Source organism: Scyliorhinus canicula, unplaced genomic scaffold (assembly GCF_902713615.1).
Source record: "Scyliorhinus canicula unplaced genomic scaffold, sScyCan1.1, whole genome shotgun sequence".
Classification (NCBI taxonomy): domain Eukaryota; kingdom Metazoa; phylum Chordata; class Chondrichthyes; order Carcharhiniformes; family Scyliorhinidae; genus Scyliorhinus; species Scyliorhinus canicula.
The window spans coordinates 79169-94709 of record NW_024055498.1 but is presented as its reverse complement, the minus strand read 5'-3'; the positions used below and the strand labels follow the sequence as shown (position 1 = coordinate 94709).

Sequence of the window (15541 nt, the reverse complement as noted above, 5' to 3'; positions counted from 1 at the left end):
AGGACTATGGTGGAGGAGGTGCTGTTGCCTATCCTGACAGATTGCGGTCTGTTGGTGAGGAAGTCGAGGCTCCAGCTGCACAGGGAAGGGTCAAGTCCAAGATTGCGGACTTTGGTTATTAGTCTTGTTGGGATAATGGTGTTGAAGCTCTGAGGCTTCTTTTACAGGGGATTAGAAGCGGAGGATTTGCACACAGCAAACTAACCAGGAGAAATGTTTATCTTTCCTGAATTTCATTTCTGGACTGACAGTGATGCCTTTGTAAACTTCTTTCACAGGGGCTTAGAAAGGGATTCGCAGACAGGAAACTCACAACCAATCCTCACATCAAATTCTGACAGCACCATTCGGGTTATCAGGACCTGGAGATTATCGACTTTTGTGTGTAAGCATTGAGTTCAGATCATTACCACTCACTGTATAAAATGTCTACTTCCTATCTCCCTTGTGGATCTTGCTCAAAATCTTAAATCTGTGTCCCATAATCCTTTTATACTCTACTGATGGGAACAGATTTCTTTATCTTTTGCCGGGTTTGCTGTTGTCATTTCCGATGCCTGGGTTGATGCCGGGTGGTCCGTCCAGATTTCATTCCATTTTTGTTCTTGTAGTGGTTGAATCAGCTTGGACCAGTCCATTTAGGATCCAGTACACAATTTTCCCCAAGAATCAATTGATGTGTATCCAAGTCTGGGATGGATCCCAACAATTTATTTACAAATGACACATTGTCCCAGTTAGGGGCTTAGCCATTCATCAGCACCCAAAGACCCACTGACCACCTCGTATCTCCCATTAGTGTCTGCAATGATCCTAGTGACTGAAAGAGGGGCCGGTTAATTGATTAGAATTGCAGCACCTCAAACCCTCCGTCAAAGCCCGAGTGAAACACTTGGCTCCCCGCTCCGCAGTCCGGTCTGATCTCTAACCCTTAGTCAAAGCCCGAGTGAAACACTTGGCTCACCCCTCCGCAGTCCGGTCTGATCTCTAACCCTTAGTCAAAGCCCGAGTGAAACACTTGGCTCACCCCTCCGCAGTCCGGTCTGATCTCTAACCCTTAGTCAAAGCCCGAGTGAAACACTTGGCTCCCCGCTCCACAGTTCGGTCTGATCTCTAACCCGCAAGTGACTCTCCTGCAAGAACATCACACCAGAATTTTTTTATTTTAAAAAAATAAATAAATTTAGAGTACCCAATTATTTTTTCCAATTAAGGGGCAATTTAGCGTGGCCAATCCACCTACCCTGCACATCTTTTGGGTTGTGGGGGTGAAACCCACGCAGTCACGGAGAGAATGTGCAAACTCCTCACGGACAGTGACCCAGGGCCGGGATTCGAACCCGGGTCCTCAGTGCCGTAGGCAGCAATGCTAACCACTGTTCCACCATGCTGCCCTCATCACACCAGAATTTAGATTCTTTAGGTGAGCGAAAACCCTCCACCTCTTCACTGGTCCAAATAATCTGCTAATGCTCCAGGTGACCAGCTGAATCAGGGGGACAATTGTCCCCCATCACGGAATCAGCCATGAGGAACTATCCAGTAAATCTTCAAAATGTACAGGCCAAGAGTCCACCCAAGATGGCTGCCTCACATGCACCCATACACTCGCAGAGTAAAACACAAACAGTTCTTTAGTCATCAGGTAGCTCACCCGTCTTCCTACCCCCCCCCCCCCCCGCCCAAATATATCTACAGATTTTATTACAATATCAAAAACTATATAGAGGATATCACAACACCCACTGGAAACGTAGATCTTGTCCGATACAGATAACTGGACCCCAGTCCATGCTCTACAGTGTTTGCCTCCTCCGGTCTATCAAAATGGAAGTCTTTGGACTCGTATGTGAGCTGCAGCTTTGCCGGGTATACCGCCCCGAATCCAACTCCTTTCTTACGCAGAGCAGCCTGAACCTTATTAAAGGCCACTCGCTTCCTCACCAGCTCGGCTCCCACATCCTGGTAAATCCTCACTCGGATAACTGATTGAATCCCTTCCCACACTCAGAACAGGTGAATGGTCTGTTGCCGGTATGACTATGGTGATGAATCTCCAGCTCACATGGGGACTTGAATCCTGCCCCACAGTCCCCACATTTCCACGGTTTCAGCATGCTGCTGGTGTCCTTGTCCCTTTCCACGTTTTGACGATTAGTTTCTGTCTTGTCTCCACAGAGAGCATGTGCATGGTCTCTCCCTGCTCTGAATGGTGTGATGTTTTTTTCAGACTGTTTATCTGGTAAAAGCTCTTTCCACAGTCAGTTCACTGGAACACTCTCACTCGAGTGTGTATCGGGTATTTTTCAGTCACACTGATCATGAAAATCTTTTCCTGCAGAAAGACCAGACAAACATTTTTCTGAAATAAAAACAAATTACTGCGGATGCTGGAATCTGAAACAAAAGAGAAAATGCTGGAAAATCTCAGCAGGTCTGACAGCATCTGTAGGGAGAGAAAAGAGCTAACGTTTCGAGTCCGATGACTCTTGTCAAAGCTCAAACATTTCTCTTTCCACATTCACGGGCCAATGATATTCAGGTCCTGATGAATGGAGTGACTCTGTTAAATTTTGATGTGAAGTTTGATTTGAGTTTCCATCTGTAAATCCTCCCCTTGTAATATCCTGTAAAAGGAGTTTATAAAAGTCATCACTAGGGGCAGGTACGGTGGCTCAGTGGTTAGCCGAGGACCTGGGTTTGATCCCGAATCTGGGTCATTGTCCGTATGGAGTTTGCACATACTCCCCATGACTGCGTGGGTCTCACCCCCACAATCCAAAAAGATGTGCAGGGTAGGTGCATTGGCCATGCTAAAATTACTCTTCAATTGGGGAAAAAAAAGAATTGGGTACTCTAAATTTATGTTTTTTGTAATTTAAAAAAAAAGTCATCACTCTCAGTACACAATAGAAATTCTGAACAGACAATTCTAGTTTCTCTGGAACATTTTTTCCCGTCTCTCACACTCTCCCTGGGCTGAAATCCAAACCCATCTCACCGTCTACGCCATTTCTTTCCTCCACTCCCAGTTTTCTCCCTCCCTCTCCTCTGCCTGGGTTCAGTTATCCAGCTCCTGTCTGCAGACTGACAATAAAATCAATGGGTCTTATTGGGGGGTTTGGGGCCTCCAGCGGGTGTCCGTGAATCCTCTCCGCCCACCTGCCAGGGTTTCCTTCCTTCCCACAGGTCAGAGTCCTCATTGATGATTTGAGCCCAACCTGGAACCACGTTAAATTGGCCCTTAATTGGGAAAAAAAAATTCCATGAAGATTCGCGGCTTCACAAAGTGGTTCCAACTCCTCACACTCATCTTCTTAACACAGGCATTGTCAAAGTCGAGGGCGCGACCCGTGTGTGGGTCACGGGCAGATGTCGGGAGGGTCGCGGAGCCGTCAGTCGCGGCGCTCCCGATCGCGCAAATCCGCATGAAGCAGCCGGCTTTTAATAATACCGGCTTCAAGCAGCCTTCAAAATGGCCACGAACATATTTTAAAAATGCGGCCACACTGCGCATGTGTGCCTGCTCATCTGTGCACATGCTCAAGAGTTTTGCGCATGCGCAGTGCGGCCGCATTTTCTGAAATCTAGTCGTAGCCTTTTTGAAGGCCGCAGCAGCCGGCATTGTTAAAAGCCGGCTGTAGAAAGTGCGGGGGAAATGATGCGATTGGTTGCTTTCTGAACTTTGAAGTCTCTTTATCCAAGAATGGTGAGAGATCCAACGATGGTTTTACCACAGCTGTAACTTCAACAAAGAGATGTCAACGTTTTAATCTTGATTTTTAAACATTCCAAAACAAAGTGCCTGCTGGTCATATTTGGAAGCTTTATCAATTAATTGATTGATTTTTAAATGTCTTTTATTTTTTTACATTTTTAATTGTAATGTTTCGGTGAAATGTGGTGAACCTCCAATTTGTAGAGCATGTAAACTTTTTTTTCTGTTAAACTTTATCAAATAAACCTCCTCCCCCTGAAGTTGTAAAAACAAATCCGGCTGTTTCCCGTGAATTTGTGCAATCGGAGTCGCAGAAGATTTTTTTTTTTTTAAAGTCTGTAATCTTCCTGCCTGAAGGGAGGCAGAGAGCAGGTCACACACCCTGAACATTGACATCACGTGCTTTGGGCGCGATTGCGATTCCTCCATGTTGTCAGCAGCAAATAAGATAAGAGAAAATAGTGGGTCACGAAGGTCAGCCGGCTTCGGCTGCGAAGATCGGCCGGTGTAGGTCACGAAGATCGGCCGGGTTGGATCCCGAAGGTTGGCCGGTTGTAAAAATGGGTCCCCGGAAAAAAAGTTTGAACAATATTGCCTTAACAGGTTGACACATTTATTTGACTGACGAGAAGCATGGTGCTTAGCACTGCTGCCTCACGGTGCCAAGGACCCGAGTTCGATCCCGGCCCCGGGTCACTGTCCGTGTGGAGTTTGCACATTCTCCGTGTTTCTGCATGGCTCTCAGCTCCACAACCCAAAGATGTACAGGGCAGACGGATTCGCCACGCTAAATTGCACCTTAATTACTGTAAATTTATTTCAAAAACGTTCACTAAGTTCCTAATGTTCACAATTAAAGGGGTGGGTTCCCCAGGAGATGGCTGACATTTAAGGATGATTAAATGAATAATGGACAGAGATATGTCTAGTGTTGTTACATGGTACCGATTGGATATATTATTTACAGTTTGTAATAAAGTAAATGTATTATTACTTCTTGTCTTGTAATACAAGACTGTAGCTACGTTATAGATTTCCAGTCATCTTTGCTCCGATTCTAATCTCTGTGTCCTGGTCAGGAAGCAGTGAGCTGAGCTTGGATCTGTCAATCAACACGAATCAGCACCATCAGGAGAATTGGGAGGGTGAATATTAGATACAGCAGAGTGAGAATGGAGGGAGATTGTGTGGGATGAAGATTTACAGCTTTTGGAGAACGAGAGAGGAACTCGAATTGTCAGCTCTGAATTTCTATCCTGTACTGACCGCTGACTTTTGTAAATTGTTTTTAAAGGATATTGGAAGAGGAGGAATTATTGACAGAAATCTTAAACATCACGATGTGACAAACTCACTCGATTCCTTCTGATCTGAATATCATCGGCGAGAAGGAGAAATGTTTGTCCAATCTGTCGGCTTCAAAAGATTTTAAACGTGAGCGTGACTGGAAAAGTACTGAGACCCACACAACACGCACCCGAGTGAGCTGACTGTGGAAAGAGCTTAAACAGTTACACAGCCTGAAAAAACATCACACCATTCACAGTGAGGAGAGACAGTGCACACGTTCTGTGTGTAGACAAGGCTTCCACTGATTGTCCAACCTGGAGAGACACGAGGAGACCCAAAACATGGAAAAACCATCGATATGCGGGGACTCTGGGAAGGGATACAGAGTCCCATCAGAGCTGGAGACTCATCAACGCAGTCACACTGGGGATAGGCCGTTCACCTGCTCTCAGTGTGGGCAGGGATTCACTCAGTTATCCAGCCTGCAGAGACATCAGCAAATTCACACTGGGGAGAGATTATTCACCTGCTCCGTGTGTGGGAAGGGATTCACTCAGTTATCCAGCCTGCAGACGCACCAGCGAGTTCACACAGGCGAGAGGCCGTTCACCTGCTCTCAGTGTGGGAAGGGATTCATTGATTCATCCACCCTGCGGCGACATCAGCGAGTTCACACTGGGGAAAGGCCATTCACCTGCTCTCAGTGTGGGAAGGGATTCATTAATTCATGCAACCTGTGGAAACATCAGCAAATTCACACTGGGGAGAGACCGTTCACCTGCTGTCAGTGTGGGAAGGGATTCACACAGTTATCCACCCTGCAGAGACATCAGCGAGTTCACGCTGGGGAGAGGCCATTCACCTGCTCTCAGTGTGGGAAGGGATTCATTGATTCATCCACCTTGCTGAGACATCAGCGAATTCACACTGGGGAGAGGCCATTCACCTGCTCTCATTGTGGGAAGGGATTCATTGATTCATCCACCTTGCTGAGACATCAGCGAGTTCACACTGGGGAGAGACCGTTCACCTGCTCTCAATGTGGGAAGGGATTCACTCAGTTATCCAGTCTGCAGACACACCGGCGAGTTCACACTGGGGAGAAGCCATTCACCTGCTCTCAGTGTGGGAAGGGATTCACACAGTTAACCAACCTGCAGACACACCAACGAGTTCACACTGGGGAGAGGCCATTCACCTGCCCTCAGTGTGGGGAGGGATTCATTCATTCATCCAACCTGCAGTCACACCAGCGACTTCACACTGGGGAGAGGCCATTCACCTGCTCTCAGTGTGGGAAGGGATTCACTTGGTTATCCAGTCTGCAGAGACATCAGCGAGTTCACACTGGGGAGAGGCCATTCACCTGCTCTCAGTGTGGGAAGGGATTCCTTCATTCATCCAACCTGCGGAGACACCAGCAAGTTCACACTGGGGAGAAACCATTCACCTGCTCTTAGTATGGGAAGGGATTACATAGAAACATAGAAAATAGGAGCAGGAAGAGACTATTTTGCACTTGGCACCTGCTCTGCCATTTATTATGATCATGGCTTATCATCCAACTCGATAGCTAATCCCACTTTCCGTCCATATCCTTTGATTCCCTTTGCTCTAAGTGCGATATCTAACTGCTTCCTGAAAACATACAATGTATTGGCCTCAACTATTTCCTGTGGTAACAAATTCCACAGACTCACCACGCTCTGGTTGAAGATGTTTCTCCTCATCTCTATCCTAAATGGTCTATCCCGTATCCTCAGACTGTGACCTCTGGTTCCCACCATCAGGATGATCTTTCCTGCATCTACCCTGTTAAGTCCTGTTGGAATATTATAGGTTTCTATGAGATCCCCATTCTTCTGAACTCCAGCGAATACAATCCTAACTGATTCAATCTCTCATACGTCAGTCATACCATCCCAGGAATCAGTCTAGGAAATTATTGCTGCACTCCCTCTAGAGCAAGAACATCCTTCCTCAGAGAAGGGGACCAAAACTGCTCACAATATTCCAGGTATGGCCTCGCCAAGGCCCTGTATAATGACAGCAAGATATTCCTGCTCCTGTACTCAAATCCGCTCACAATGAAGGCTAGCATACCATCTGCCTTCTTTGCCGCCTGCTGGAGCTGCAGCTTACCTTCAGTGACGTGTACGAGGATACCCAGGTCTTGTTGCACATTCCCCTCCTAATCTATGGCCGTTCAGATAATCGTCTGCCTTCTCATTTTGTTACCTCATCTAAATAGTTAATATATAGGGTGGCACAGTGGTTGGCACTGCTGCCTCACGGCACTGAGGACCAGTGTTCATTCCTGCCCCGGGTCACTGTCTGTGTGGAGACAAATTCTCCCTGTGTCTCTGTGGGTCTGACCCCCATAACCCAAAGATGTGCAGGGTAGGTGAATTGGCCACACTAAATTGCCCCTTAATTAGAAAAAAAGAATTGGGTACTTTCAATTTTTTAAAAAATCATTAATATATCTTGTGAATATCTGGGGTCTGAGCACCGATCCCTGCGGTACCCCACTAGTCACTGCCTGCCCATTTGAAAAAGACCATTAATTCCTACTCTTTGTTTCCTGTCTGCAACCAGTTTTCTATCCATCTCAATACAGTACTCCTGATCCCATGTGCTTTTATTTTACACACTAATATCTTATGCGGGACTTTGGTCAAAAGCTACTAAGTCCAAATATACCACATCCACTGGCTGCCCCTCATTAACTCTACCAGTTATACCCTCGAAGAATTCCAGTAGATTTGTCAAGCATGATTTCCTCTTCAAAAATCCATGCTGACTCTGTCCGATCCTGCCACTGGTTTCTCAGTGCTTTGCTATAAAATGTTTGTTAATGAATTCTAGATATTTCCCCACTACCGATGTCTGACTTACTGGTCTATAATTCCCTGTTTTCTCTCTATCTCCCTTTTAAAATAGTGGAATTATATAAGGCACCCTCCAATCTGCAGGAACTGTTCCAGAGTTTAAAGAATCCTGGAAGATGACCACCAATGCATCCACTATTTCTGGAGCAACTTCTTTAAGTCCTTTGGGATGCAGATTATCAGGCCTTGGGGATTTATCAGCCTTAAATCCCATCAATTTCCCCAACATCATTTCTCTCCTAACATTGACCTCCTTCAGTTCCTCCCTCTCACTACATCCTGCGTTCCGCCAACATTTCTGGTGTCTGATTTGTGCCCTTATTTGTGAAGACAGAACCAAAGTATGTATTTATTTGCTCAGCCATTTCTTTGTTCCGTATTATACATTCCCCTGTTTCTGACTGGAAGGAACCTACATTTGTCTTCACCAATCTTTTTCTCTTCACATACCAACAGAAACTTTTACAATCAGCCTAATTTCCTGTTTTATGCCATTCCCAACATCACCACTGCAGTTTAGGGGTCTATTTATGATGCCCACTAATGTTTTTTGCCCCTTGGTGTTTCTCAGCTCTACCAATACAGATTCCGCATTGTTGAAGCTAATATCTTTCCTCACTATTGCATTAATTTCCTCTTTAACCAGCACTGCCACTCCAGTGCCTTTTCCTTTTTGTCTGTTCTTCCTAAATACTGAATATATTCAATTCCCATCCCTGGTCATCCTGCAGCCATGTCTCCACAATCCCGATGATCTCACACCCGTTTACGTCTATTTGTGCGATTCACTTGGTTATACCGTCTGCAGTCACACTGGGGAGAGGCCATTCACCTGCCCTCAATGTGTGAGGGGATTTAGTAATTCATCGTACTTTCTGAGACACCGACAAGTTCACAACCGATTATAGGGATTGGATTCTGCTGTTATTGTTTCTGTTCTCAATTACATCCAGGACTGCATTTTGTTCATTCTGTTGGTCAATGGGGATGGTCAGAGGGTTTCTTTCTGCTGGACTGGCCGGTCTCACGGCTTCGTCTCCAGTGGGCTGATTCTCTCAAGCCTTCTTGCAAATATCTGATTTCACATTTCACAAGGAGTGAAAGGGTGTTTGGAGGTTAAAAGATGTTTCATTACCATCTCTGTTTGGAAACCCCCAAAATCATGCCACATTGCCATGAAGATGGGCTGTGGTGGTTACATGGTTCTTTTGTTTAATTAATCTTGGTGCTTCTCACAGAAGAAATTTATTAGGGTATGAGGGGCAAGTTATCTGAGGTGCACTGGGAAACTACATTAAATAGTATGGTGGGAGACAGGCAATCACTAATATTTAAGGAATTATTACAGATTTACACGGGGATCGGTTAGGTCAGCTGGCTGGATGGCTGGTTTGTGCTGAGTGACACCAACAGCACAGATTAAATTCCCATATCGGTTGAGGTTAGCCATGGTCTGTGTCAGTATTTATGCTCCACATGATCCACCCACCCCTCTACATCTCCCCCCTCAGCATCTCCTATTCTTCTTCCCTCATTTATGTATCTAGCTTTACGTTCAATGGATTCATGCTGTTCACCTCAACCACTCACTGTGGGAGTGAGTTCCACATTCTCACCACTCACTGGGTAAAGAGTTTTCTACTGAAATTCCTATTGGATTATTGAATCCCTTCATAATCTTAAAGATTTCCATCAGGTCACCCATCAGTCTTCTCTTTTCCAGAAAAAAAACAGCCCCAGCCTTTCCTGAGTGTTAAATGCTCTCAGTTCTGTATATTATGAATCTTTGTTGCACCTTATCCAGTGCCTCTATTTCCTTTTTCCAAATGGAGATCACCAATGTTGACAGTGCTCCCAGTGCAGGCTAACCCTGGTTCTAAACAAGTTGAACATTTCCTCCGTGCTTTTCAATTCTATCCCTCTAGGAAGGACCCCTATATATGGGCCCCACACTTTAGGAAAGATGTGACGTTCTTAGAGACGATATTGAGAACGTTTATGAGAATAACACCAGAGATGAGGGACTCCAGTTAGTTGCAGTGACTGGAGCAGCTGAATTTCTCTCCTGCGATCACAGCATCTGGAGGGTGGGGAATGAGGCCATTCAGCCTTTTGCGACCATGTCGGCTCTGTGTAGAGCAAGCCAGTCTGTCCATTGCCCCGTTCTATCCCCCGAATCCCTGTTGGTTTATTTCTCTCAGTGCCCATCCAATTTCATATTGAAATCATTCCATCATCTCTGCATCTCCTACCCTCATAAGCAGTAGGTTCCAGGTCATTACCATCACTTTTCATGTACACAAGGCTCCTGGAGCACAGAGGAGTCTATTTGGCCCATTTTTCCCATTCCAGCTCTTTGTACAGTGACCCATTTAATCCCATAGTTCGGCTAGGTTGTGTTCTTTTTCAGAATGCATTAAATTCCCTTTTGGAAGTTACAGCGTAATGAGATTCTGGCACCATTTATCAACAGTGCATTCCAAATCACAACAACTCGCTGTGTTTTACAACAAATAATTGTGCATATGGTGTGTCTGGGGTTTCACAGAGTATTCAAAATGGTGTCAACGCCGTGGTTATTACACAAAATTAAGACTCAATCCCCTGGGCCAGATGGGATTTATCCTAGGATTCTCTGGGAAGCCAGGGAGGAGATTGCAGAGCCTTTGTCCTTGATATATATGTCGTCTTTGTCGACAGGAATAGTGCCGGAAGACTGGAGGATAGCAAATGTTGTCCCCTTGTTCAAGGAGGGGATAAGAGACAACCCTGGTAATTATAGACTTGTGAGCCTCACTTCGGTTGTGGGTAAAATGTTGGAAAAGCTTATAAGAGATAGGGTTTATAATCATCTTGAAAAGAACAAGTTGATTAGCGATAGTCAACACGGTTTTGTGAAGGGTAGGTCATGCCTCACAAACCTTATTGAGTTTTTTGAGAAGGTGACCAAACAGGTGGATGAGGGTAAAGCGGTTGATGTGGTGTACATGGATTTCAGTAAGGCGTTTGATAAGGTTCCCCACGGTAGGCTATTGCAGAAAATAAGGAAGTATGGGATTGAAGGTGATTTAGCGGTTTGGATCAGTAATTGGCTAGCTGAAAGAAGACAGAGTGGTGGTTGATGGCAAATGTTCATCCTGGAGTTCAGTTACTAGTGGTGTACCGCAAGGATCTGTTTTGGGGCCACTGCTGTTTGTCATTTTTATAAATGACCTGGAAGAGGGTGTAGAAGGATAGGTTAGTAAATTTGCAGATGACACGAAGGTTGGTGGAGTTGTGGATAGTGCTGAAGGATGTTATAGGATACAGAGGAACATAGATAAGCTGCAGAGCTGGGCTGAGAGGTGGCAGATGGAGTTTAATGTGGAAAAGTGTGAGGTGGTTCACTTTGGAAGGCGTAACAGGAATGCAGAGTACTGGGCTAATGGCAAGATTCTTGGTAGTGTAGATGAACAGAGAGATCTCGGCATCCAGGTACATAAATCCCTGAAAGTTGCCACCCAGGTTAATAGGGCTGTTAAGAAGGCATATGGTGTGCTAGCCTTTATCAGTAGGGGGATTGAGTTTCGGAGCCACGAGCTCATGCTGCAGCTGTACATAACTCTGGTGCGGCCGCTCCTGGAGTACTGCGTGCAGTTCTGGTCACCACATTATAGGAAGGATGTGGAAGCTTTGGAAAGGGTTCAGAGGAGATTTACTAGGATGTTGCCTGGTATGGAGGGTAGGTCTTACGAGGAAAGGCTCAGGGACTTGAGGTTGTTTTCGTTAGAGAGGAGAAGGCTGAGAGGTGACTTAATGGAGACATATAAGATAGTCAGAGGGTTAGATAGAGTGGACAGTGAGTGTCTTTTTCCTCGGATGGTGATGACCAACACGAGGGGACATAGCTTTAAATTGAGGGGTGGTAGATATAGGACAGATGTCAGAGGCAGTTTCTTTACTCAGAGAGTAGTAGGGGTATGGAACGCCCTGCCTGCAACAGTAGTAGACTCGCCAACTTTAAGGGCATTTAAGTGGTCACTGGATAGACACATGGATGAAAATGGAATAGTGTAGGTCAGATAGGCTTCAGATGGTTTCACAGGTCGGCGCAACATCGAGGGCCGAAGGGCCCGTACTGCGCTGTAATGTTCTATGTTCTATCAATGATTTTGGTGAGGACACCGAGTGTAATATATCCTCGTTTGCGGACAATTAGAACAAATGTACATTTCTATAAAACCTCTCACTACCACTAGACCTCAAGTATGGAGTACTTTTGAAACATATTCACTGTTGTAATGTAGGAAACTGTAAGTACGCATGTGTAATCACATTTTGTTTTAAAATTGTTATTTCCATAGTGTATTCACTGTCATTGGTAACAAGGTCAAGGAAGCCCTTTTATACCTCTAACATGTGGCTTCCTGCAGTCATTTCACCTTCTGTACCTTTTCTATATTAACTATGTATTGGTTTCAGAGCAAAAAACAACAATTAAATTCATGATTATTCAGTAGTGAACATTGATTATCATTAGTGAATTGGTGTATCAGGTAATTATATTGCAAAGACTAGATATTTATTTTAAAAATTAACACTACCAACCAAAATGTTTCCAGAAACTGCAGAGCTATCAGAATTTGTTTGAAAAAATAAATTACTTTATAATTTTGAGAAGTTACAAGACATCATATTCTGCCAAGAATATGTGGACTAGGCAGTGGAGTAATGGTATTGTTACTGGGCTAGTAATCCAGGGACCCAGGTTAATGCTCTGGGGACCTGGGATTGAATCTGCCTATGACAGATATTGAAATTGAATAAAAGTCTCAAATTAAAAGTATAATGTTGACATTGTTGATTGTTGTAAAAACCCATCGGGTCCTTCAGGAAATCTGCTCTCCTTATGTGTCCTGGCTGACACGTGACTCCAGATCCACAGCAATGTTGTGGTTGATTTGTAAGTGCCCTCTGAAATAGCCTCACAAGACACACAGTTTAAGGGTAATTGGAATGTGCAGTAAATGCTGGTCCAGCCAGTGACCCCCACCTTCCATGAGTGAATAATTTTTAAGGCGGCTCATTGTTCAATCTGAAGACTAATAAGAAACTGTCTCTTTGATTGGATTTGGTTTGTTGTCGTATTGTTCCATACATGAGAAAACATAAGACATACAATAAATATACAATGTAAATACACAGAAGCATATGGAGTGTAGTACTACCCAGTAAAGAACCAGTGTATCTTGTATTAACCAAATGTATTAATTACAAATTACTGTATTAATTATTTTGTAACATGATTAAATAAGTAGTGATCCTTAATTGAGTTACAATTAATGAAACAATTTTTTTAAAATTCATTGGACGTGGGCGTCGCAGGCTGTGCCAGCATTTATTACCCATCCCTAATTGCCCTTGAGGGCTGGTAAGAGTCAACCACATTGCTATGGATCTGGAGTCACATGTAGGCCAGACTGGGTAAAGACGGCAGATTTCCCTCCCAAAGTGCATTAGTGAACCAGCTGGTTTCATAGACTTTTAATTCCAGATATTTTATTGAGTTTAAATTCCATCACCTGTGGTAGTAGGATTCAAACCCGGGTCCCCAGATCATTATCCTGGGTTTATGGATGACTAGTCCAGCGATGATACCACTACACCACTGCCTCCCCACTGTGTAACTGGTTAAATCTCTTTCCACAGTTAGTTCACTGGAACACTCTCACTCGGGTGTGTGTTGTGTGGGTCTCAGTGCTTTTCCAGTCACACTGATGTTTCCACAGTCAGTTCACTGGAACTCTCTCACTCGGGTGTGTGTTGTGTGAGTCTCGGGGCTTTTCCAGTCACACTGATGTTTGAAATATTTTCTCACAAACTGAACAGAGAAACATTTCTCCTTCCACATTCGAATGACAATATTCAGTTGCTGATGAATCAACTGACTTATGTCTGGTTTTTAATGCAATATCTAGTCTGAATTTCCTGAATGCAAACTTCTATTACCCTGTAAATAGAACATAGAACATAGAATAGTACAGCACAGAACAGGCCCTTCGGCCCTTGATGTTGTGCCGAGCAATGATCACCCTATTCAAACCCACGTATCCACCCTATACCCGTAACCCAAGAACACCCCCCCCTTAAACCTTACTTTTTAGGACACTACGGGCAATTTAGCATAGCCAATCCACCTAACCCGCACATCTTTGGACTGTGGGAGGAAATCGGAGCACCCGGAGGAAACCCACGCACACACGGGGAGGACGTGCAGACTCCGCACAGACAGTGACCCAGCCGGGAATCGAACCTGGGACCTTGGAGCTGTGAAGCATTTATGCTAACCACCATGCTACCGCGCTGCCCCTAAATTGAGTTTTAAAAATCATCACTGTCAGGACAGGATAGATATTCACAACACATAGTGCTCGTTTCTATGGAATATTCCTTCCTCTCCCATCCCCAAAACCTGTATCTCTCCATCTCACACGCACTCCCTCCATTCTCTCTGCTGTGCCTAATACATACCATTCAAATTCTTCTGAATGACAATTCATGCTGATGAACAGATCCATGTTCATTAATTCCTGTACAGGGCAAAGAGACTTGAAAAGGATCATATAGGCAGGATAGATGTATATATTACTGGATTTAAAATGTGTGTAATGTACACTGCATCACTCGGTGAGGTGATGGCATATTGTTAATATCTCATGACGAGTATGGGCAGCATGGTGGCGCAGCGGATAGCACTGCTGCCTCACGTGCCAAGGTCCCAGGTTCGATCCGGCTCTGGGTCACTGTTCGTGTGGAGTTTGCACATTCTCCCCGTGTTTATGTGGGTTTCACACCCACAACCCTAAGATTTTCAGGGTAGGTGGATTGGCCATGCTAAATTGTCCCTTAATTGGAAAAAAATAATTGGGTACTTTAAATTCATAACAAAAAATGTAAAAGTCACATGACTAGTAATCCAGGCCCTGAGTAATTCTCTGGGAATTGGGGTACGAATCCCACTATGGCAGATGGTGAAATTTCAATTAAATAAAAATCTGAAATTAAAAGTAATGATGATCATGAAAACGTTGTCAATTGTTGTAAAAGCCCATCAGATGTACCTCAGATATCAGAAATCTCTGGAGTTCCCCATGTCCTCATTGCTGTCCCCTTGGGTATAACAGCTCTCAGTCAGGTGGAGTCAGTCACACGTGTCTCTGTCATGTTTCCATTCCTATTTTATCACACACCTCCCAGTGACACCACAACACAGAAACCTCAAAATATCATTGCTTCCTTTCACCTTGTCCTCCTATTACAATTGGATATTTATATACAATTGGATATAATTGGGCCTTTTGTCTCCATTAATATCAGCTTACCTACCATTGAAATGACCTCAGAGGCACTGGAACCAGACTATGTTTATTATACCAGACTCCAATCAGCCCAGGACCTGCAGTGGCAACATACACCAGAATTGGAATAAAAGGCAGGTTATTGTTTAATAAAGTGGGCGGCATGGTGGCCTAGTGCTTAGCACTGCTGCCTCACGGTGCCAGGGTTTGATCCTGGTCCCGGGTCACTGTCCATGTGGAGTTTGCACCTTCTCCGTGTGTTTGCGTGGGTCTCACCCCCACAACCCAAAGATGTGCAGGGTAGG

At 44.6% G+C, this 15541-nt stretch overlaps 1 protein-coding gene across 1 annotated transcript in view; it reads left to right on the top strand.

The window, feature by feature from the left end:
- Window positions 1–308: 308 nt before the first annotated feature.
- Window positions 309–15541, top strand: part of LOC119960362 (zinc finger protein 850-like) — a 58658-nt gene continuing 43425 nt past the window's right edge. Inside the window, exons 1-2 of the mRNA XM_038788101.1 lie at window positions 309–385; window positions 5013–6467. Coding sequence (XP_038644029.1) covers window positions 5350–6467 — 1118 coding nt within the window. The 5' untranslated portion in view covers window positions 309–385; window positions 5013–5349. The remainder of the gene's footprint in view (window positions 386–5012; window positions 6468–15541) is intronic.